We start from the raw sequence: 21,956 nt of genomic DNA on the forward strand, positions 1-21,956 counted from the left end.
TAAGATCATATCATAGGGCAGCGGCCACGAGTATATTTATTAGTTCTAGTAGCTATATACCACGGTGAATAGCCAGTATATAGATAGGAATAACACTAAGGAGATCTATAAGGTATATCAAGGAGCCCTGACCGGCACGTTAGTCCCGCCTAACTAAAACGCAGTAATATTATCGCAAAATACTTATCCCCCGCTTCGGATACCGCGCGCCGAATATAGATAGTAAGCCAGTACTTAATATCGATAACTTACATATTATCCTAATATTTAATATCACATACGATATAAGTATCTTCCCAGGCGAACGGCATCGCATTAGTCTAACTAGCTACTACTAGCTCCTATGCTATACAGGCGCGCGGCCGGCCGAGCTTATAGATAGCGAGCGGCAGAAGCCGAAGGATAGTTCTATCCAAGAGCTCTTTAGCTAGAACGCCGTCTAGTCGTCTTCCCCCGGTAGCGGCGAAGAGTAGGATACTCCGGCGGATAAATATTCCGAGCTGCTTAGTGGCTTTCTCTCCTAGGAGCCCATAGTACGCAGGCGTCCTAAGGCCCTCTGCTACGAGGATATCATAATAATAATCATTTAATACCTAGTTACCGGACAATATATGCCGGCCATAGCTATTAAGTTCATCTATCATAAGGGCGCCAATAATAGGCCTAAGCCATATATCTATCATCCTTTTTGCCCCGAAGGGCGACCACCCCTAGCGTTCGGCTTACTAATAGTTCTTATAGTATTATCTTTTACTTTACCCCCGCCTAGAAGCTTCTCTTCTACGTAATTTCTATAATCCTCGCTATTACCCTATATAATAAGGCCTTTAATGCCCCGAGTTTAATAAACGCAGCTATTATATTAAAGTCGAAGCCGCTACGATTTATGCACTATACCCCCCTGCGGTGGACAAAAGAGATATTACTAACTCCGGTCTTCCGCCGGTACCGTGGCGCAGAGCTCTCTAGTGAGGCTATGCTATACTCTAAGCTCAGAGATAATATTAGCCAATAGAGCCTCGACTCGGGATATAAGAAGAAATAGACGCCTCGGTTTACTAGGAGAGGCGCCGGGAATATTACTAATAGTATATATCTATATATCCCTATGTCGAAGTAGACGCGAGTCTTATCTCGCCTCGCCGTTACCCTATCACTATAATATTATATTAACCATACTTATTCATAGGGGATGCACCCGACTCGGTCCGCGACTAGATAATGCGCTAAGACCCTCGGTTCATAACCTTCTAAAGCGCCTACCTAAATAAGAATATTAAATTCGATATCTAGAATGCCTTCCTAGAAGAGGAGAAGGAGAGCGAGCTATTCCGGTTATTCGCCTATGTTAGCCTTACGCGTAATCCTCGAGCCACAGCGGATATAGTGCCTAATAAAGTCTAGGTAAACTTAGCGCCCGACCCGGAGATCATCAAGCTCGAAGAGCAGCATGCACAGCTTAAGCAGGGCAAGTACCGCATCGAAGGCCATAAGTATAAGAAATAAATCCGGAAGCTCACTAATAAAATTCGCGTAAAGCGGATATAGCGTATTAAGCAAGTCGTTAAAGAATACCGTGAGGACTACTTTTACTACTATCCTACCTAGGATATTAAACGGTAGATACGAGGGGAGGAGGAAGAGGAGTACGAGGAGCCTATTATCGATATCACTATGCCGGAACGCGGGAAGCTAGCAGAGATCCTCTATCACTAGCCCGACGACTTAACCGAAGACTAGATCGCCCAACGAAGGATCGAGTCCATCGATCTCATGGTGGCTCTCTGTGGCAAAAGAGAGACAGTCAGGCGCTCCCGTGCTCGACAGAGCGCCAAAGCCTATCTATCTATAAAGACTGAGCCTCCCGAAATAGAACACAAAACGTTGCCCAGCCCCGATCGATTCCCTCTGCTCCTGCATGCTGCGCAATGTCCCGACTACATCGGCGATAAGCGCCTCTCTCGTGAAGAGCGTACCTTTGCATACTGCCGCCCGACTGTTATGAACGACCATTTCGATGACCAGCATCTAGTCAGACGCGAGCAAGCTGAGCGGAGAGGAGAGATAATACGGTGCGACCATCCCGAATGTCGAGGCATCAAATTGCAGCACGTCAACCACTTCCGGCGTCATGTTAAGGAAGTCCATGGTGTTGCGCTGCGGACTTCAGAGCAAGTGAGGCAGAGGCGACAGCGCAAGGTAAGTCGCCGCCAAATGGTCAGGAAACAGTGCAAGCCAGTGCAATAGAGTAGACATAAATCGGTCGTTAGTAGATAATCATGAAACTTTGCCGTGTGTTATTCTAGCCCTTATATCATGCTGTGATGTCTCAACCGCAGTAGCTGCCAGAAGTCTACATGCTTTATCCAGAATAGCAGCCTAAGCAGCGTCGCCAAAAGGCGGCCGGTGATGCATACGTCACGCATAATTAGATCCGGGCCCCTCTGTCTAGCTATCTAGGTGTATTACGTCATTCTTCAATAACGGAGGGAGATCAACCAGTCCAGCGAGACATAGTGGCTTAAGGGGCCGAGAGAAGGGATTTTCCGAAAAGAACGGGTAGACTCTAGCAGCGGAATTTCTCAGGCCGGGTTTCATCGATATTCTCATATAAACTCTATAGGCGATAATTCGTCGGACAAGACTATCCGAAAGCTCGGAGCAGACGCTGTCAGCGATAATTCTCCAGGCTGGATTGTCCGAAAACCTAGACCAGCCTGTACCAGCGAAAACTCGCCAGGGGTGTTTGCTCGAAGTTCTCGGAAAATCCCCGCCATCGAGTCTTCCTTGTTTGGGATTCGTCGTCTTCCTCGAGCAGACTTCGTTAGCGAAATTTCCTAGTTGATGATTTTTCGACGATTTCGGCTAGCTGCTAGATTGGCTGCCCAGTTTAGGTCCTCAAGCTCAAACGGGCCTTAAAATAGGCCTATTGGCAAGAATGCGGACTGGTGATCCTCTACCCATTTTTCACTGTCCAATGATAGCTTTACGAGTTGACTACTAGTAGCCAGGGGTAAGGCTAACATTAGAAGTCTCCATGCAAGCTACAGGCAGCCCATGGTTAGGTCATTCAAGTCATTAACTCTCCTGCTAGTAGGCTTCCTTGCTTAGCAATTATAGGCTACTAGCAGGATTAGGATCGATAGCTACAGCTACTAGCAGACTACTTTACTTAGCAAGCTTACTTTCAATAGCTACAGCTACTAGCAGATAACCACCCTAGGGTAAGGCTGACCCCAGAGGTCTCATGCAAGCTACAAGTAGCCCCATGTTTTGGTCATCAAGGCCACTGGGTGGTGCAATTATAGGCTACTAGTAGACTGCTGCTAATAGACTACTTGTTTAGCAAGCTTGCCTCTGCTTAGCAATTATCGGCTACTAGTAGGGGGTTGCTGACTTGATGACCTAAACGTGGGCTACTCGTAGCCCAGGCCATACTATAAAGGGGCGGAATAGCTGCAATGAGGAGATGTTAACAGGAGGATAGTTACATACATATATCGGATTGCGGGGTATATAGAATCGTGATATCAATAACGTTTAAATAACGATACCTATTTAGGATCGGGACCAAACACGCTGCCAGAAAGGGGGAAAAAAAGACGTTAATATATAGAAAATTTTCATTTACAGACAACATTAAATAAGGCCAAATTAGTAACACGAGTAGCATATCTCCCTCTAGCTCTTTTGGCAAAAAAAATCTCTTGTGCCAGTTGTCGGGAGGTCGCCCATGGGCCCATGGGCCTTGCTTGCCGCCGAGGTCTGGCGGCAGGCCTAGCACCCTGCAGCGGGCGCCCCTTCCCAGCGCCCGGCCCTGAGTGCGCGCTTCGGGGGCGCATCCCAGCAATCGGCCACGAATCGAGTCCTTGGACCGTTCTTTCATTGCTTCGGTCCAGGGTAGGACCGCCGTGTTGGTGGTTCGGTCCCATCGGTCCTATGCTTAGTCAGGCCATTCTGCCGGGGTTCCCCGCCTGGCCCATGTCATGGCCGTGACACAGGGAACGTAGATCGGGACCTGTTGCTCATTGCTGTCTCTGTTTTTAGAAACCAGATCTAGCTGCTGTTTCCGGGGTTTAGCGCCCCTACCTTTCCGATTCTAGAGCGGAGCCACGCAAACTAAGGAGACATCCAGGGTGGGGATGCTTGCTAACTATGATGCGACATAGAACTTCTAGACGACATAGAATCTCTAGACGACACAGAATTATTTCTCGGTGACGCAGAACTTCTAGGTGACACAGAACTGCTCAACGACATAGAACTTCTAGGCGACATTAAACTATTTCTAGACGACGCAGAACTTCTAGACGACATAGAACTTTAGGCGACATTAAACTATTTTTAGACGACATAAAACTTCTAGGCGACGCAGAACTTCTAGGTGACACAGAACTTCTGGACGACATAGAACTTCTAGGTAACACAGAACTTCTAGACGACATTGAACTATTTCTAGGCGACGCAGAACTTCTTGATAACATAGAACTTCTAGGTAACATAGAACTTCTAGGCGACATTAAACTATTTCTAGGCGACGCAGAACTTCTAGACGACATAGAACTTCTTAGCGATATAGAACTTCTAGGTGACATAGAACTTTTTGACGACATAGAACTTCAGGCGACGTAGAACCCTTAACTCGGAACAAACATCGACTCTTCTAATATATTAAACGGGCTCAAGAGACTGTCTGATTCGCGCGGCTGAGATCTAACCCATGTCAAATAGATGATCGAATCTGACTGCTAATTCTGCTTTATCGGTGAGACGAGTACACACACGAACGAGCTGGGTTAGACACTCCTCTAGGATTCTAGTCGCCACTAACTTCAGGGTTGCGCCGTCTAATCTTCTAAAGTCCTTTCTTTTAGATGATTAGCGTGATAGTGTAACTAGGAAGAAGGGTAAGGCATATTTACACGATCGGCTCAGATGCCTCCGAATACATTAGAACAAAGGGTAGAGATAGACTCGCTAGGTCCCTCCACCTCCTACCAGTTCGCTTGCGTTCTCTTAGCTGACGCCTCAAATCGTCGGGATGTAAATGGCTTTCCTGGGCGCTTATATATATGTCGATAGTAATGCTCGCGTTTCCATAGCTAGGCTCTCGGAAGATCCGCCTAGTATCTCTTTCAGATTTTATAATAGCTTCAAGAGAAGCAAAGAGTCGCATCAATTGGATATAAGCCAAGCGTCGGAGCAGGTATGTCCCTTATTGTCCACAAATAACACTGTCCATAGCCTTAAATGCGGTAATGATATAGGGGTCTGAACTCTCGATGTCACTTGGTAATGTTGTCTTGCTCAGTAGTGAGATCCAGTCTGCTATCGTCTTTTGGCAATTCTCGGCGAAGGAGTTCAACGGCTCGTTTCCGACGAGCCTATGGCTAAGGGAAGTCACACGTGCTAACTTTCTCTTGCGGATCTTCTCAAGGTCTTTCCCTGGTGATTTAGGTAGTCGCCACTTCTGATGATGGATCGGAGTATGTTGTTTAAAATTCTGGGTCATTGATGTGCCAAGCTGGCCTTGGACTTTCTGGCTCTTGGACCTGCGGCATGACACTATATTGGCGGAATTCTTCCTGGTTTTCGAATGCTCTAACCCCATGCGATCTGTGGGGAGCTTGCTAAAAGCTCCGGGTCCAAAAGTCGACTTCACAGAGATCCTCGCTGTCGTGTCTTCGCTGTCGATCTGCATGAAGTCAAGAGTGATATTGTCTTCGTGCCTCGTCTTAGACTCAAGATGTTTGTGTTCGCTGTCAACATCCATAGGCTCGTAAGTCGAGGCGCTCCTAACAAACAACCGCTGTTCTACCTCAGGCATGTTGGCAGAGCTGTTGCACCATTCTCGATTCGACGGGCTTCATAACAAGGACACACAGATGAGAGGCATTATATACTTTCGCCGGTTGCTGATAGTTCTGTAAAACCGGAATTTGGGAGGCAGCATGACGACGACTTTTGGAGTTAGTTTCCTAGGATCTTTACTGAAAACTTTTCCTATATACGCAAGTGATAAAACCTGCTTTAGTACGTTCTCTAAGTCCGTTTTCCGCGTCGTGCTCTGGAAATAGTTCCCGGAACAGCATTCTAGATACCGAGCTACTACGCATATACAGGGGCAGTTGCCAATACGGGTAAAGGGAAGCGTTCGCTTACTAGGTGCCTCCGACTCATGGGTTTCACGATGAGATAGAGAATTGGTTCAATGAAATCTTATATATTGTTATTTCATTTTTAACTATGTTACACAAAGGAAAAAACAAGAAAAAAGATATACACGCTACTTTGAACCTGAAGCATATCGATCAGCTAACTCACGAACCAAGCCCACGGCAAAAGCTGGTACCTCAGTCAACAGCTCGTCCCAGCCTTCCAGATGAGACACGTCCTTAACTACACAGGTAGCAAACTATGCCACAAGCAGGCGCAGCTTATCCCCTTCGCAGTTGCCGTAAATAAAGCGAACAAGGTCTCCAAAAATAGGCATGAACGTTTGCACAGATATGACCCAATACACCAACTCCCGGGCCAGGTTTATGCAAGATAAACCCATGAGTGGTTTAACGGCAAATCTTCGGGCGAAGGCCCATACTCTTATATGCCCGATCAAGATATACTTAAAATGCTCTGACCGCGGGTCCGACCTGGACTGTCGAACGTTCTGCAATAGGTCGGTCACAGGGATATATATTCGCATGAAATTGGACATATATTCTTGCTTCTTTCCGCGACGTCTGGGCTTCCGCAATTCACAATTGCAAGGAACTCGCCCCTTCGACTTGACCTAGCTGCAATATTCATCTGTCGCAGTTGTCGTCCAGGATGCAAGAGAGTAGGGAAGCCCCAGTAAGTGACTTCTATCCAAAGACTGCCCGAAGACTCTGGCAGTGCCCTGTCTCTCTGACAGCTGCTCGGGGGGCCCGCCAGTGGACTATATCACTGAGGTCTATCCGAAGATCGGTTTGTCCCAGTGTCCGAAGTCAAATAGTCCAAAGCCGGAAGACCTGCCACTAGTAGTTATACCAGTTAGGAGCGAGTCAGGGCCATCGATTGACTTTATGCTTCTAGTCTCGTCTATGGTGCTTACTCTAGAAGATCTTTCTCGGAGATCTTCCCCGGCCGGATCAAAGCCCGCGTATGATCCGCAATAAGCGAATTGGACGAAGCGTGAGAACACGTCGTCATCAACATCCTCGAAGGGTACGCAGTCTTCCTTAGTCCCATCTACTTAGGAGGCCCCTAGATGAGAGAATGCAACCGGGTGGACAAGGCCGATATTAAGCCTAAGTATATGCTAAATTCAATTTTTCTGCCCCCGATGGCGAACTTGGTTACTTAGGTGGTCAATACCCTGTCACCGGAGAGTTAGATAAGGTGCCAGGAGCTAAATATCAAGAGTACTTACTGCTCCACCTGTGCAGGCTTGATACCTAGTAGGCCGAATTGGCCGGGAAGGCTATCGGAATGAAGCATCTTTAGCCGTTTAGTTATATTTTATTAAAAGGGTTGCGATAGAGATAAGCAAGCTCGTCGAGATGCATTAAGGAGCTTTTAATCAGGAAATTAGAGAGATATGGGCTCCCTGCTTTCTCTTAAAAGGATCCCCCACCCATCGTGGCCCTGCTATAGGATTACCTATCGTAGAGAAAGCAACCCACCAACCTGGGAGGATGCCCAGAAATCCGCGGCACTGAATCTATCCACTAAGCGGCTCCACAGGACGTTTCGTACTTCTGCTTCCTATCTTTTATCAGCATGCGCAGGTAATCTACCATTTATAAACGATCCTGCCCGGTGGCGCTTAGCAGTAATTGCGGGCCTCCCATAGGTGCGGATTGCCTATCGCCAGAAAGCTGCCCCACCGCCTTTCGTCGCCCAGCGCTACACAGGACGTTTTCAGTCTTGCTGCTTTCTGTCTTGTATCTGTATGCGCGGGTAATTTACCAGTACACGAGGCCATAGCTCCGTTTTCTGTGAACGCTTCCATCCTCGGCGCTTAGCAGTAAACTTGGGCGTATTCCACTTCCTGCTTCTGTTCGAAGGGTTCTGCCCGCTGGCGCTTACCATCCCTGGCGCTTATTGGTAAATTTAGAACCATGCGTTTATTGCGGTCGCGCTTACCAGTAATCGTAATCAGTCTGCTTTCGCATCTTGCCAGTCTAGGGTTATTGCATTACTGGTATACCTTTCCCTGAAATCATTTCTAGTAAGCTGCCACCCGCTTACCAGTAAACAATAAGGAGGCTGGCGAGAGTTTACTGCTAATTTTAGGCCCCAGACCTGGCATGGCCGCAGATTACCAGTCCTCAGCCATCGTACTACTGGGAAACTTCGAGGAGAAGACTATTATGGTAAAGCTATTTACGCTGACTGGTAAATAATCAGCGGATAACTGGAAGTTTGCTAGTCATTCTGGCCTTTGCCTGGTCGAACCCGTTGTCGGGGAGGACAAATAGAGTATCCAATCCATTCTCTATCGTAGGGCGTACATGAGAGAGGCGCAACCCCCTCTACCGTACTGGGACTGTAATGTATGGTGTATCGTGAGGTTCGGAGGCTCTGTTTTTCGGCGTGTCGACGCGTTGTAGAGAGGATGATAATCGCGTCGTTGAACTCCTCTTGGCACCCAGAGACAGTCCAACTGTTTCTGAGTTCCCGGCGAACACCACGTGGAGGTGGGAGCTCGTCGTCCGCCCTGCCGGTCCTATTTGTTTCGGTAGTGCACTTGGAAATCGGTTTTTATGATTGAGTTGACTCAATAATGGTTATGTAAGCTAGGGGAATGGCTACCCTAGCTAGGAAACCCTGATGTGTATCCTCTTTATCGCTCTATAAGAAAAACTTTCCTCGTAGAGGTTTGTAGGGAGAGCATCGCTGGTCGACGTCGTCGGAACTTGGGGCTTCGGGGGTGGTGGTTGGGGGGCAGAGGGTGCTCTGCTCTGTGAGAATGGCTTGCGGACGGTATAGTACTTTCTCCCCAGAGAGGCAAAACGAATGGAAATTGGAAATTTTTCAGGCGATAGATCAATATACCAATCTGGGGTGAGGTACGGGTTGTCGACGTTCGTTGTGGTCCACAGGGCGATTCGGCGACGGTGAGTTCGGCTGGTTGGGCTCGGTTCGATCGTGAGGGAACGGTCGGTTACCACCTTGATAGCAAGATCTATCGGGTGGCTTGATTCGGGATATTAGTGTAGCGTCAATGGTTTAAATGTACTTGCACGTTGTTCGTCTTCTTGTTGGTTTGCTGGTATTGTTTGCTTCGCGATGTCGCGACGCTCTGCGCCCACATGCACACAAGGAAGCCTCAGGCTAAACCTCGGAAGTTGATTTGTCCCAGGTCACAACAACGGTGCTAAGTGCACGTGTTGCAGCAGGTCAGGACCAGACCCTCATGAGCTAAAAAGAAAAAAAAAAGTTGACAAGACCGGAATTGGAAGGGCTTGAAATGCATTCACCACGTCGTCTTTTGTGGTATCAACCCATCACATGAACATAGTTGCTCCAGCAGTTTGCCGATGCCCCAGGGTATATATACCTAGCCAGCCTGCTATGGGTGTCATTTCTGGCACCAGCATCCAAGGGTCTAGTTTTGTGTAAGCAGGGAACTGTTTTCAGCCACCTGGTTGCCTTAAATCGGGCCAGCTGCCTGACACCCCAGTCAATTGCAAGCACGTCACACGGGCAGGGGCTGTACGCCTCGCGAACAGCCTCAAGGCAGGCTGTTACACAGTCATCACTTTTCCCTGGACGACAGAGACGAATATGCGGTGGCGATAAACTTGTAAGGAAAAAAAGACTCTGGCCTCCGTAGCTCTGCGCAGCTTGTGAGGCCAATGTGATTGTCGGGTGGCGCGTGGTTAGTGGGCCCCACTGGTGCCCTTGGGCGCCAGGATGAGCATCCTACCAGCCCACTAACGTAGGTCGTGCAACGCTATTCTTGGCCGGGGTGACGATTTCGGGCACGAGTCGTTTATGTATCGACACGTTAGGTTCCAAACCGATTCATGTTGTTCACTATAGGCAACTAAATACCGGCAATTTGGTCGATAGTTCGATTGGTCAACCACCATCTCTACTGGCTGGGAACATGCCCCTGGGACGGTCTCCTCCGGCTCCCATTGGATAACCCATCGCAGAGTTGCCTCTGTGTCCCCTTACTTATGGATCAAGTCCGGTCGTGACGATTGGCGCAATCACAGGCGGCCTCCCCTAGAGACTCCAGTGCCTAGGGAGGCAACATCGGTGGCAGCTTGCAGGACAGGACAGGTGTTGGACCGTCAAGTTGCGGGAACAAGGCCTTGAAGGATATCTACCACCACCCGCCCCCCAGGGGGCCTGGCCGCCCCCGGGCCGAGCTATTGGTTTCACAATTCAAGAGGAGCAAATTTCCAGACCATCGTAAGGCGCCCATACACCTCATTTCCATGCTTTGCGCAGCCTATCTAAAAGATCTAACAATTTTCAACACTGAATCATGAACCATTGCGAGCTTAAGTTGCCCACATCCTTTACTCTGACAAACTTGCGTAGAAAGCCTTGACCTTAGGATGTACTGTGACCTTGTTTGGGTGAAAGTTCAGAACTTGCAATCCCCCCATGTTCGTTGCGCGTGATAGTGCAACGTAGGCTTGGCCAGTCTCGAATACGCGTTCAAGATCTACCTTAACACGGTGCAGTGTCTGGCCCTGTGCTTTATGTATGCTAAGCGCCCATGCGAGGAGGAGAGGGACTTGAATGCGCGTTGCCAGCTTCTCAACGACCCAGCCATCCACCGCCCATGGGTCAGGGACCCATCGCTCAACAGCCCATTCCACAGGCTCACAAAGATGAACCCAGGTGCTACCATCTTGGATTGCAAAACGGACCACTGGGTAGAGGGGTAAGCATCCGTCCATCACCTCATCGAACGCTCGTGGCGGTACGATGCTGTCATGAGGACCATCATCGTCCCATCGAGAGTGCAAGAACGAATGCTTGTTTGCGAAGCCAATGATGCGGCCCTGAGACCCATTCACGAGGGTCTTGTCGATGTTCTGAATGAGCATGACTTGTGCTCCTTCCTTCAAAGTCAGGGACTCGGGGGCTATGCAGTCGCTCAGGAGCATCTTGCGGGCATCCGGGTTTGTGACCGTCCCACCGTCTTTTGCAGTGTAGCTGTAGGCTGCACCATTGATGTTTTGCAGCCGTCTTGAGTTCGCCCGGTCTGCTTCGTGGCGCAGCGGGAAAAGCTCAGTAGCCTCCACACCGTTATTTGCCACGGGCCTGTGCAATTTTTGGAACTTCTCAACAGTATTAGTGGAGAGACGACCTTGCCGGATCTGATTCAACATTGCGGTAAATTCAGGATCCCTCTGCCTGTAAATTTGAGTCAGACCGATAGTATGCCGAACGGCGTGGTTCCATGTCTTAGACTCGAAGCAGAACTTCGGGCTGCCATCATCTGACCCCTTCCTCACTGGCGGAAGCTGGAAAAAGTCGCCAGAAAGGACGAGCTGTATACCCCCAAAAGGTAGGTCTGTTCCTCGTACCGCACGCGCGATCACATCGAGCTTGTCGAAGAGGACGCAGTCAATCATGGAAATTTCATCAATGATCAAGACATCGGCATCTAGCCAGCGCTGTAGCTTGATCCTAGTTCTTAAGATGTCCCGAATGAGCTTCTCGGTAGGTGCTTGGCCAAGGCCAATTCCGGCAAACCGGTGCAGCGTCGTACCACCGATGTTATGAGCTGCAAGGCCCGTGGAGGCTGTTACACCAACGCGTTCGCTTTCTCCGAGGTACTTCGTCGCTAGGCTTCGAATAATTTTCTTGAGAAGGACTGACTTGCCGGTGCCTGCAGGGCCCGTAAAGAAGACACTTTTACCCTGCTTCACCACGAGGTCGAAAACGGACCGTTGTTCTTCGTTTAGTCCGTCTTCGTCTGAGGAGCACAAATGATTTCCCCGGCTCTCACGACTCTCTGTGTCTCTGGCCAATGCAGGGTAATGCTTATGCGCCGTTTTATGTACTTTCTTGGTGGACTTTTTTGCCGAGCCACCCGTGGTGGAGAAGCACCTAGACAGGACACAGAATTGCCGATGTGCAGTTGCCCCACCAAGAACCAGTGAACCCATCTGTGAAAGTCTCCAAGCATCGTAAGCTGTCGTACTATATTAGATATTGCGCCTGGCCCATGCGGAAATGCACTTACATGATGCTGGGATTTGACCTGCCCGAAGCAATGCCATTGTATTAGAGTGAGACGATGGGAAATCCTGTGTATTCGTTTCTCCCGGCTCTGAGTACGGGCGAGAAGCGGGGCTCGACCAAAAAGCCCTCACAAATTTATTAGCGTGATTTTGAGCATGGCGCCGCATCTTACCTCAGCAAACTCGGACCCACTCAATCAAGAGCACAGATGTACCCATCACGTGCTCCTGGGAAGGGTGCTTGCGAAGTGGGGCATAACAAACCGCATGCGATTTGCGGAATCAGAGTGTTGGTGCATATGGCGACCAATGCGGGGTTGGCCGATAAGAGCAGCGGCCGATACGACGGCGGTCGGCTCAGCGGGTATCAGTGGCCGATACGGGATGGCGTATAGGTCGGATCCTGTAGACGGAAGGATACGGAAAAACAGACCGATAGGGACCCAGTCCGGCCCCACGTGCACCGGCCGTGAGCCATCGCTGTATCGGCCGGGCCCCACATTGGTTTTTTAGAGGCCGGTGAACCTAAGGACCGACGTGAAGCCCGGCCGATACAGCGATGGCGCACGGTCGGTGCGCGTGGTGGCCTGTCTGGGCCCGTATTGGCCCGTTTTCCTAGATCGCTCTATTTATAAACTCCGACCGATATGCCATCCCGTATCGGCCGCCGATACCCGCTGAGCCGACCGCCGCCGTATCGGCCGCTGCTCCTGTCGGCCTGCCATCGCTATAATATCGGCCAAACCCACATCGGTCGCTGTGTGCACCGACCCTCTGATTCTGCTGTAACGACCTTGGCGTATAATTTTCTAACTGTGACCTGCTAGCATTGTAATCTGCTGTCATTGTAATCTGCCGGCATTGTAATCTGCTAGCATCGTAGTCTGCTGGCATGGTAACTCACTGTGACTTTCTAGAAATAATAACCTGCTGTCATAATAATGTGCTTTCATTATAACCTGCTGGTATATTAGTCTGCTAGCATTGTAGCCTACTGGCATAGTAACTCGCTGGAACTTTCTAGGAACAATAACCTGCTAGCATTATAATCTGCTGTCATTGTAACCTGCTGGTATTGTAGTCTGCTGTCATTGTAGCTTGCTGGCATGGTAACTCGCTGGAGTTCTAAATTCGTAGACATCATCCATCACCTTTCTAAATATACTAGTCGCTTAGCACATGTAGAGCATAGGTAGCTTCGTCGAATTATTATGAGCTCGCGACATGCCGCCTTCACGTTTTCCGCCCTCTCTGGTCTAGCTAGGGTCACCATGCTCTTTCCCTTATCATTCCACCTGGCACGCGTGGCAGCATGCTCGAAAGTATGCAAGACCTGGCCAAGTTCTGCCAACGAGACTGGCGTTGCTTCCTTCTCATCGTTGCCTGACATGGCCTCAGGAACTAGGCATGGAAATTTCTGTTTGCCTGAACACAGGGAAGCGGGGGCTACGGGGATACGTGTGGTGATCTTCCCAAGGCTAAACCTCGGATGCTGTTTTTGTTCCACATCGTTGCGATCGGACACGGGTGCGCCATCTAGAACCCTTGGGAGTATGGTATTGGCTCATCGACCCGGATAGGAGTATGCGAAGGACGGAAATGAGGGACTAAAGGAAATCTGACCCGGACTACTTTGCCCTGATTTGGGGATGTGATCCACAGTCGGTCCTCTAGTTTCTTATCGATAAGATATCGTAGCTTAGACAGTCTCCACACAGCTAGATAAATGTTATTGGCACGTGATCAGTGAACCACAACGCCAAGGTCAACAGTATTAATGCTCACAGAGGAGACATTAGCTACAGTTTCTATATAACACAGAATCATGTCGTCTTTTTCCACATCCCAAGTCTAACACACTTTCCATCACAGTATACCTCATTCTTCTAATAAATGCCTGAAGTCACGCCTAGAATGCAGCAAGCGTCACAGGTGGCAGCAAGCGTCATCGTGCCGTCCGGTCCCCGGAAGGCGAGAAAGCCGAAATGCCCTTGCCTGATGACAAACGTCGCCGGGTCGTTGCGCATTTTATCAGAGAACCCCCCAAGCGCCCTCTCCACGAAGTCATCAAGCTCGATATGAGCCGGACGAAACCTGTACAGGTCCCGGGAGCGAGAGAAGCGCGTGCGGTACGTCCAGTCCGGGCTGGTCTTGCGTCGTGGCGAGGTTGTCGACCGGCGTTGCTTCTTCCTTGCCTGGTTCCTTGCCCTCTTGACCCTATGGAGGAAGCCGCGCAGGTTCTGCTCCCTGAGTTCGGCGATTGCGGCGTCGCGGAGGCGAAACCATGTCTCGTCGTCGAGGGTGTCAGAGGCGTCTTCGCGGTCGCGTTCTTCTGCCATGGGGGGGGCGGTCTGCAGTTGCTGCTATGATCGGGAAGGCGATTTATGGGGCTGTGAGTGGCTGATCCACCATGCGCCTGGGAGTCTTAGGCGATTTTTGGACAACTGGTCTGCGTGAGAGGACTTGGGGAGCAGGGAGAAAAAGATAACTTGGGGAATGCATATATTATTGGGAGGTTGTCGGCATATTATCTTCAATCTCATGGTAAAATTACGGTTGTCCTAGATAGGAATAGGTAGCCAGCGTTGTTGGTCGTGTCAATTGGGCGTTGCTCAACTCTTGGCCACTGCTGGCTGAACCACCCACTGTGACGATGTTGGTTGGCTAGTACGAGGGTAAACCACCAGTATATTTTCTTGAGCTCGCAAGGGGCGCTATTTCTAGATGCGTCATGCTACACTTGGTCGGTGAAAGAGCTTACCAACGCGATATCTCTTGACGCGACGCGAGTTACCATTTGGCTATAAACCCTGGCTTAGATCATGACGCCACATATGGCCCTGCCAAGAGAAGTCATTCGACGCTCACGTAATCAAAAGGAGACTCGCTTGATTAAACGACGATAATAATGGAAACCATATAACCCATCGCCACGCAAGTCAATTATATCGGTGATAATTGCTCCTCCCGCGATACTATCGGCATCCGGTCCTTGCTCAATGCCATACTCCGAGCACAGGCCCTCAGCGACTGATTGCGACATGTCAACGCCGGTCTCCCAACGCGCGAGAGCCTCGCATTGTACTACCGCTTTTGTTATTCCACCAGAAGTAAGCGCCCCTGCGCCATGCCTTGATTCGGTAGACTTATCTAACGAATAGACCGGCAGCTCCTAGCCGCGGTACCCAGGGTCTCTTCTTCTCTCGTTCGTTTGCCATCCGAGCTGCTCCTCTACCTCTTCTCGCACACGATCGATCCCTTAGATCGGGTCTGCCTAGCCCTTACCTGCAGACGCCTTCTCCAGGTTTCTTCATTCCTCGTTGTGAAAATACCCTCCGTGGCGAAGCATAGATGCATAAACTCGCGGTCCTGTTGTAGAATTCTCCTATTGCTGAGAAGGTTGGCTCCCATAGATGCGCGTGGGAGGCCAAGGCGAACATTGGCTCTCTATTGCGATTATCTATGGTACCGACCAACCAGGAAGAGCTACTGGACAAAAGACGGCAAACAATATGTTCTTATTAAGCCGGGTAGATATGCGCAAGAGGTCTGGGATAGTAGAGTATCGATATAGACGTCTAGGTTCTCGTTTCAATGCCCGGCATATTAGCTCAAAGAGAGAATGGGGATACTAGAGCAGGCTAGCAAATTTCGGCAGCCTGTACTGTGAACTATTTCGGTTCTATTACTAACTGCTGGCAACCCGGAGGGTTGGTCTAATAATACAAGATAACACCATATGAGTTCAAGGCCTTGAAATAAGTGTCTATCCTGCCTCGTCAAAGAAGCCAGATACTTATCCATTGGGCAGCAAGTGATGCAACTCTGCAGGGTTTATACTTCGGTTCGGGCTCGGCCGTACTTTTCTGCGGTAACCCCTCTTGCACGGTCCGACGTTGCGCGACTTGCTCACCACTCCTATTAACTATTCTATTTCCCTTTTATTCTTCCTATTTCTACAGACTTAGACAAGAGTTAAAGCTCAGCATACTACTTATTACTAGCAATAATAGACGCCTAGGCGACTCCCGAGGTACAGGTAGACGATAACGCCTAGTCAGATTCTACCTTTAGTAATGATACCTCCGCTATAAGCAACTCCATCACTAGTAGTATATTAAAGTATCAATAGAAGTACAGACGGCGATATCATAGCGACCGAGCGGGGCAGTATAGTTTCCCCAATGACGATACCGAGCAGGACCGCCTCGATATAATTCATTACGTCTTTTATCGCTTGCTTAGTAACCGCCTTTTTTTAGCCCCTATTGAACCCGACGGCCTCAATATCCTCGATATCGGTACTAGAACTAGTATTTAGGCGATTTAGTTTAGGGATAAATATCCTTCCGCTATAGTAGTAGGAAACGATCTAAGCCCGATTCAGCCGGATTAGGTTCCCCCAAATATCAAGTTTGTTGTTGATGATATCGAGATAGACTAGGTTAAGCCAATCCAGTATAATTACATTTATTGCCGCTATATAGCTAGCTCTATTAAAGACTAGCCCAAGTTATTTAAGCAGGCATATGCCAACCTTAAACCTGGAGGGTAGATAGAGTTCCAGGAATCTACTAATACTCTCTACTCAGAAGATAGCTCCCTTGCGCCCGAAAACCCGATGGTATAGATAATAGATAACTTAATACTAGCCTGCGATAAGATCGGCCGTACCATAGATCCGGCACTATCTTTTTAGCGTTGGGCTAAAGAAATAGGGTTCACGGAGCTTAAAGAGAAGAGGTTTAAGCTATTAATCGGCCTATAGCCGAAAGATTAACGGTTAAAGGAAATCGGCACTCTTATAGGAAAGAATTTCTACGAAGGAGTTATTGCTTTCACTGCTATATTATTCACCGAGGCCTTGGGTTAGTTAAGAGAGGAGGTTGAGTTATTTAACGCTAGTGTCAGGGAGGCATCGCGCCAACGCACAATTCATCCCATATTCGACTTCGTTATTCTGATCGGGCGAAAGCCAGAGTGAGGAGGCGGATGGCAGAGCGGCCCGGGGTGGTTAAATGCCTTGTATTTCTGCGAGTTATTTACTCTGACCTACTCAAGTCGAAGGGACCAGCACGAGATCATAAAGTTAAGTCGAGGAGACGCCTGAGGCTAGTGGCTCCGAACGAGACCGGCGGGGCTCCATAGCTGCTCAGGTTAAGGCGAACCACCAGAAAGGAAATCTTAGGCTAAGCCTCGGGTAATTCCATCCTGAGTCCCAACTCGTCCATATCCTCCCTGCCGTTCATCGCGACAATTGTACTACAAAGCTTCACAGGGGCTTGACCTTGCCGCTAGTATAGTTATTCGTTGCAGAGCGATGCCAAAGGATAATGAATCGTAGGGTAATGTCTTACTATATAAGAACCATGATAATGCACTCAAGGGTCACCGCATTATCGTACATGCATACGCTTGCCGCTTGACACTACCCAGATATTCTTCCCTCGTGCTCGTCTCTTCTAGCGAGGAGCCACCCCATAATAGTACATGGTTCCACCATTCACAACACAAGAAATAAGAGTCATTTCTTCAGTGTTCAGAATGACACGGGTCGCGGGGTCACGGAGTTGCGCCTCTGTGACTTGTGACGGGGGAAAGAACAGATCTTCTTTCGAGAGCCTGCCACGAGAAGGAATCGGGGAGAGGACTAAAGGTTGGGATCGCATTGATTGAGGACGACGGGTCGGATGGGCAGAACGAGGCGCATGGGCAGGACGGGTCGATCGTGGTGGAAATTGACGAGAGGACGGGCGTCGAGGGCGACGAGGGGATATACGTTGTGCGAGCCTCAAGATATTGATCATTCTCTGATCATTATTTGCTCTGACATTTTGCTCTGCTTGTCGATTCGTTGGGGCCATTGTGTTGCGTGTTGCATGAAAAGTCGGTTGCGAGATTCCGAGCAGAGATTAGAGAGAGCGACCTCATTTAAATACCATGAATTACTCTCATCCGAGCCATATGGCGCTAGTTTCGAATACGGACAAGAAGGCCGAAAACTGTTGGCTCTAGCACGCTCTAAAACCAGTTGGTCATGAACAGAACCAACAGCAAACTGTGGATGTTTTCTTATCACTAACACGCCAACACACACCCCAGATGATGCCCCAGATGCGCCGGCTCATCAATTGCCTTTATGTACGTGAGCACGCCAGGACGAATAGCGCACAGGTATAAGACAGTGTATGAGCTTGGATAAGGAAGCTAGCATTTACTGGGTTGGTATCTAATCTAGATGCATATCAACAAACCAGATTAGCTTAGCCCAGGAACCACTGCGCTAAATTCAGGGATATGACTTTAGTGGATGGCGTGACAGGCTAAAGTTATCTACTGGTGGCCCTTTCCTCTTTCGACCATCGCTTCCTTGCCGCCTCGCGGCGATAGGAGTCAGCTTCCGGTCCGCCCTGCCTTCCCCTCTGTCTCTGAGATAACCATTGTCACAAGATATCCTGGTGGAAAATTAGGTACAAAGCGAAACTAAACAATGTATTTCTTAAATCTATTCTATACCGATAGGACTGCTCTGCTCGAGCCTAGTTGACGGGCTCCCTACCTTGCGTCCTGGCGAGGTCGTCGATCGGCGTTGCTTCTTCCTTGCCCGATTCCTTTGCCTCTTGACCCCACGGAGAAAGCCGCGCAGGTTCCGCTCCCTGAGTTTGGCGATTGCGGCGTCGCGGAGGCGAAACCATGTTTCGTCGTCGAGGGCGTCAGGGGTATCTTCACGGTCGCGTTTTTCTGCCATGGAGGCGGTCTGCTGCAGCAGCTATAATCGGGAGGGCGATTTGTGGGGCTGTCAGTGGCTGATCCACCATGCGCTTGGGAGTCCTGATGGTTGTGTGTGATTTTTGGACGACTGGTCTGCGTGAAGAGAACTTGGGGAAGAGGGAGAGGAAGATGGCGTGGGACATGGATATGCTACCGAGAGGTTTTTATTACATTATCTCGAATTTTATGGTAAAATTACGGTTGTCCTGGATGGGAATGGGCCGTGGCTAGCCAGCGTTGTTGGTCGTGTTAATCCACAGGTGAACAGGCCACTTGCTTCCTTGCGTCACGCGCATCCCACATCGCGGCGGTGGTTGTCAGCTTCTGGCCCGCTCTGCCTCTCTCCTGACATTGCCATTATCACAAGCTATCGCCATGAGAATTGGGACCAAAGCAATAGTAGAGAATGTTTTTCTTATATCTCTTCTATACCAGTAGGACTGCTCTGCTCGGGCCCAGTTGACGGACTTCCTACACACAGCTCTAGGTCATCTCCCCGCCCCCGTTCCTTTCCCGACGTGGAGAATTTGAGATCGCTCCTCTCATCTGCAACATTAGCAGCGGTCACGAGCACTGGCAGAGGGAAGCTTTCGTTCTGTCGCGCTCTGTCAGTGGTAATCCGCCTGCCACTTAGGCACGTTCTAACCTTTTCCTTGTCCGACAGCGGCAAAGCCTTCTCAGTAGACTTAAACTCATATTTCTCACCTCTCCGACGTATGCATATATATACCTCAGCATCATAAGTCTAATGGATATTAAGGCCGTTCTTCTTGAGAGTACTCCATTTCTTCTTAAAGTTCTCATTGCTTCGGTCTCTTTTAGCCCCCTGGGTGTGCTTACCAATTGCCATCGTGAAAGGTTGACGAGGCAAGGATAGTAGCATGGCCTAGGGGCGGGATATAAATAATTAGTTCCTCTCGTTGTCACCAATTTTAGTAGATATTATGTTAGTGTTGTTAGTTTATCGTTTTGTGTATCCAGGGACCTATTTTGGTCCCCCCTTGAGCTGCACTTGGTCAGCGGAGTGGGCTAGGATCGTGCAGCTTTCCGCTCCCTATAAAGACGTCGCATATGAAGCACCCCACCTGACGGTACGTGCATGACGCACCTTGCGGCCCCCATTTAAGCTCCAGGGCTGCGATATGTTGCGCTTTGGAGGCGTGGTTTCGTGGAGGCGCTCCTCTCGAGTATCTATCGTAGGCTTATTCTGCTTAGCCTCATCAGACAGTAGACAAGGGATTGCTCTGTCTTCTGGTGGGTAGTGGCAGAATAAACCGGACTGCTGGAGCGATGGAATCCGGCTGACTGCCCAGGTTGGTATCGTCAAGACAGTCTAAGCATGGCCGCCTTCTTCCTCGCTGCACGTTGAGCGTGGAAGGTTCGAGAACCAGGGGTAGCAAGTTATTGGTCCTGTCCCAGAGGCTGCTTTTTTGCTCGAGCGGCTAAGTCTCGGGTATTTCCTTATCTAGATAAGAGTACGCGGTTTAAATTTATCGCAGCCACACGAGAATTTTTAGGCCACGGATCTGACCTTGAATCCGGTGACAACAGAATTAGTCCCAGTTTTAGGACCTCCCAATGTGCCAGGGCAGGCTATGAGATAGCGCGTTATATCCTAGACTAGTTTCTGGGATAGGACATGGTGTCATAGCACAGAAGTTAGGATAGTGCATAGTAGTATAGCACAGTCCCTGGTATGGTACGTTCAGTGCTAGCACATTCAGTATCACAATACATTTAGTATCCCAGCACATTTAATATCCCAGTACATTTAGCATCATAGTATCTTCCATCATAGTATATTCAATATCACAGCATATCCATAGCTTTGCTACCCTAAAACACGGTCATTAGACCTAAGGCCTATTGTGTTAGACTCGCCCGCAAGGACTGCGCCTTAACTACAAAAGCGTCCTTCTTATGCTTTCCTGGCGTCCATTTCCTCTTCCGATTTCGCTTATTAACGTCCATGGGTCCGAGAGGTTATCGAGTACGGAGTTCCGCTAGCATCAAATCCACGATCATATATCTGCCAGTATATTTATCGTAGAGCACGTTGCGTAGCTTAGCATCGCAGTGGAGGACTCCATGTTAATATAATCGACCGAGTGCAATCAGAATCTCCTTGACGATATTTGTGTTAACTTTTCCCAATCCTTTCAATACTAGTCGCCCGCTATAACTAAGGAATATAAAGTCTTCGTATACTCCACTATTGAAGTAATAGGGCTTGATGAGGTCGATAATACCGAGGCAGACCGGAACAAATTTCCCCTGAAGTTCCCCGAGATAACTATATATCTTGCTCTCGTAGAGTAGATACTTAGCGTCTATTGCCTCTACCCCTTTCGCCATAAGTGTGTAGCCATATGACGAGAGGCAGAATTTAAAGAGTGACCCATATGAACTAGACAAGTAAAGCGGCACGCAATCAGCATCCTTTCCGCGATCAACTACTAATTAATTCCGTGCTAGTTGAAGAAACTCGCGTCGGTTAATGTATGCATCGCTATGATCCGCAAAGTTAGGGCATGTCTGGTCCATTGGCTCACCAAACTCGAGTCCACGGAGACACTCGTGCGTGTAGTATAGTCGATCTTAAATATTTGGTCGCATGTTAGTGCCCTCTTGCGAGGCTGCGCTTCCATCCTGTTCCTGCAGCTCGCTCGACCTGGCGCCTGTGGTAGTCAAGGCACCCCCACGACTAACGCCTGGGTTTGGCGTTGGGCTTGGGCTCTCGTCGTCATCGTCGTCGCTGTCGTCGGTTGGCTGCTGTGCCACGTCCTGGGGTGGCAAGCATCGGGAGCGCGTCCGGATTGGAGAGCGTATAAACCCTTTCCACCGTTGCGCCTTATAAGTTATCTCGCGTCTCGGCTTCCGATCTATTTCCGGTATACTTCGCAATACGTCCTCGTACTCCACTGCCCATGTATCGAGATGCTTAGCAGCGTCATGCTAGGCTTGATAGGGTGGCGGAGATCAGATGGC

General features: G+C 49.3%; 3 protein-coding genes across 3 annotated transcripts; 1 reads left to right on the forward strand and 2 right to left on the reverse strand.

Annotated features, from left to right (window-relative positions):
• Positions 1–1,773: 1,773 nt before the first annotated feature.
• NECHADRAFT_89113 (uncharacterized protein) lies at positions 1,774–2,432 on the forward strand (the record flags this gene model as incomplete). Its single annotated transcript, XM_003039469.1, has 2 exons — positions 1,774–2,199; positions 2,376–2,432. 2 exons carry the CDS (start codon positions 1,774–1,776, stop codon positions 2,430–2,432), a joined length of 483 nt encoding a protein of 160 aa, XP_003039515.1.
• Positions 2,433–5,215: 2,783 nt separating this feature from the next.
• Positions 5,216–5,827, reverse strand: NECHADRAFT_89114 (uncharacterized protein; the record flags this gene model as incomplete). Its single annotated transcript, XM_003039473.1, has 1 exon — positions 5,216–5,827. The coding sequence occupies one exon, from the start codon at positions 5,825–5,827 to the stop codon at positions 5,216–5,218; it is 612 nt and encodes a 203-aa protein (XP_003039519.1).
• Positions 5,828–14,083: 8,256 nt separating this feature from the next.
• NECHADRAFT_89116 (uncharacterized protein) lies at positions 14,084–14,536 on the reverse strand (the record flags this gene model as incomplete). The annotated part of the gene is made up of 1 exon (XM_003039474.1): positions 14,084–14,536. The coding sequence occupies one exon, from the start codon at positions 14,534–14,536 to the stop codon at positions 14,084–14,086; it is 453 nt and encodes a 150-aa protein (XP_003039520.1).
• Positions 14,537–21,956: the final 7,420 nt, after the last annotated feature.

Source organism: Fusarium vanettenii (assembly GCF_000151355.1).
Source record: "Fusarium vanettenii 77-13-4 unplaced genomic scaffold NECHAsca_98_unmapped, whole genome shotgun sequence".
Classification (NCBI taxonomy): Eukaryota; Fungi; Ascomycota; class Sordariomycetes; order Hypocreales; family Nectriaceae; genus Fusarium; species Fusarium vanettenii.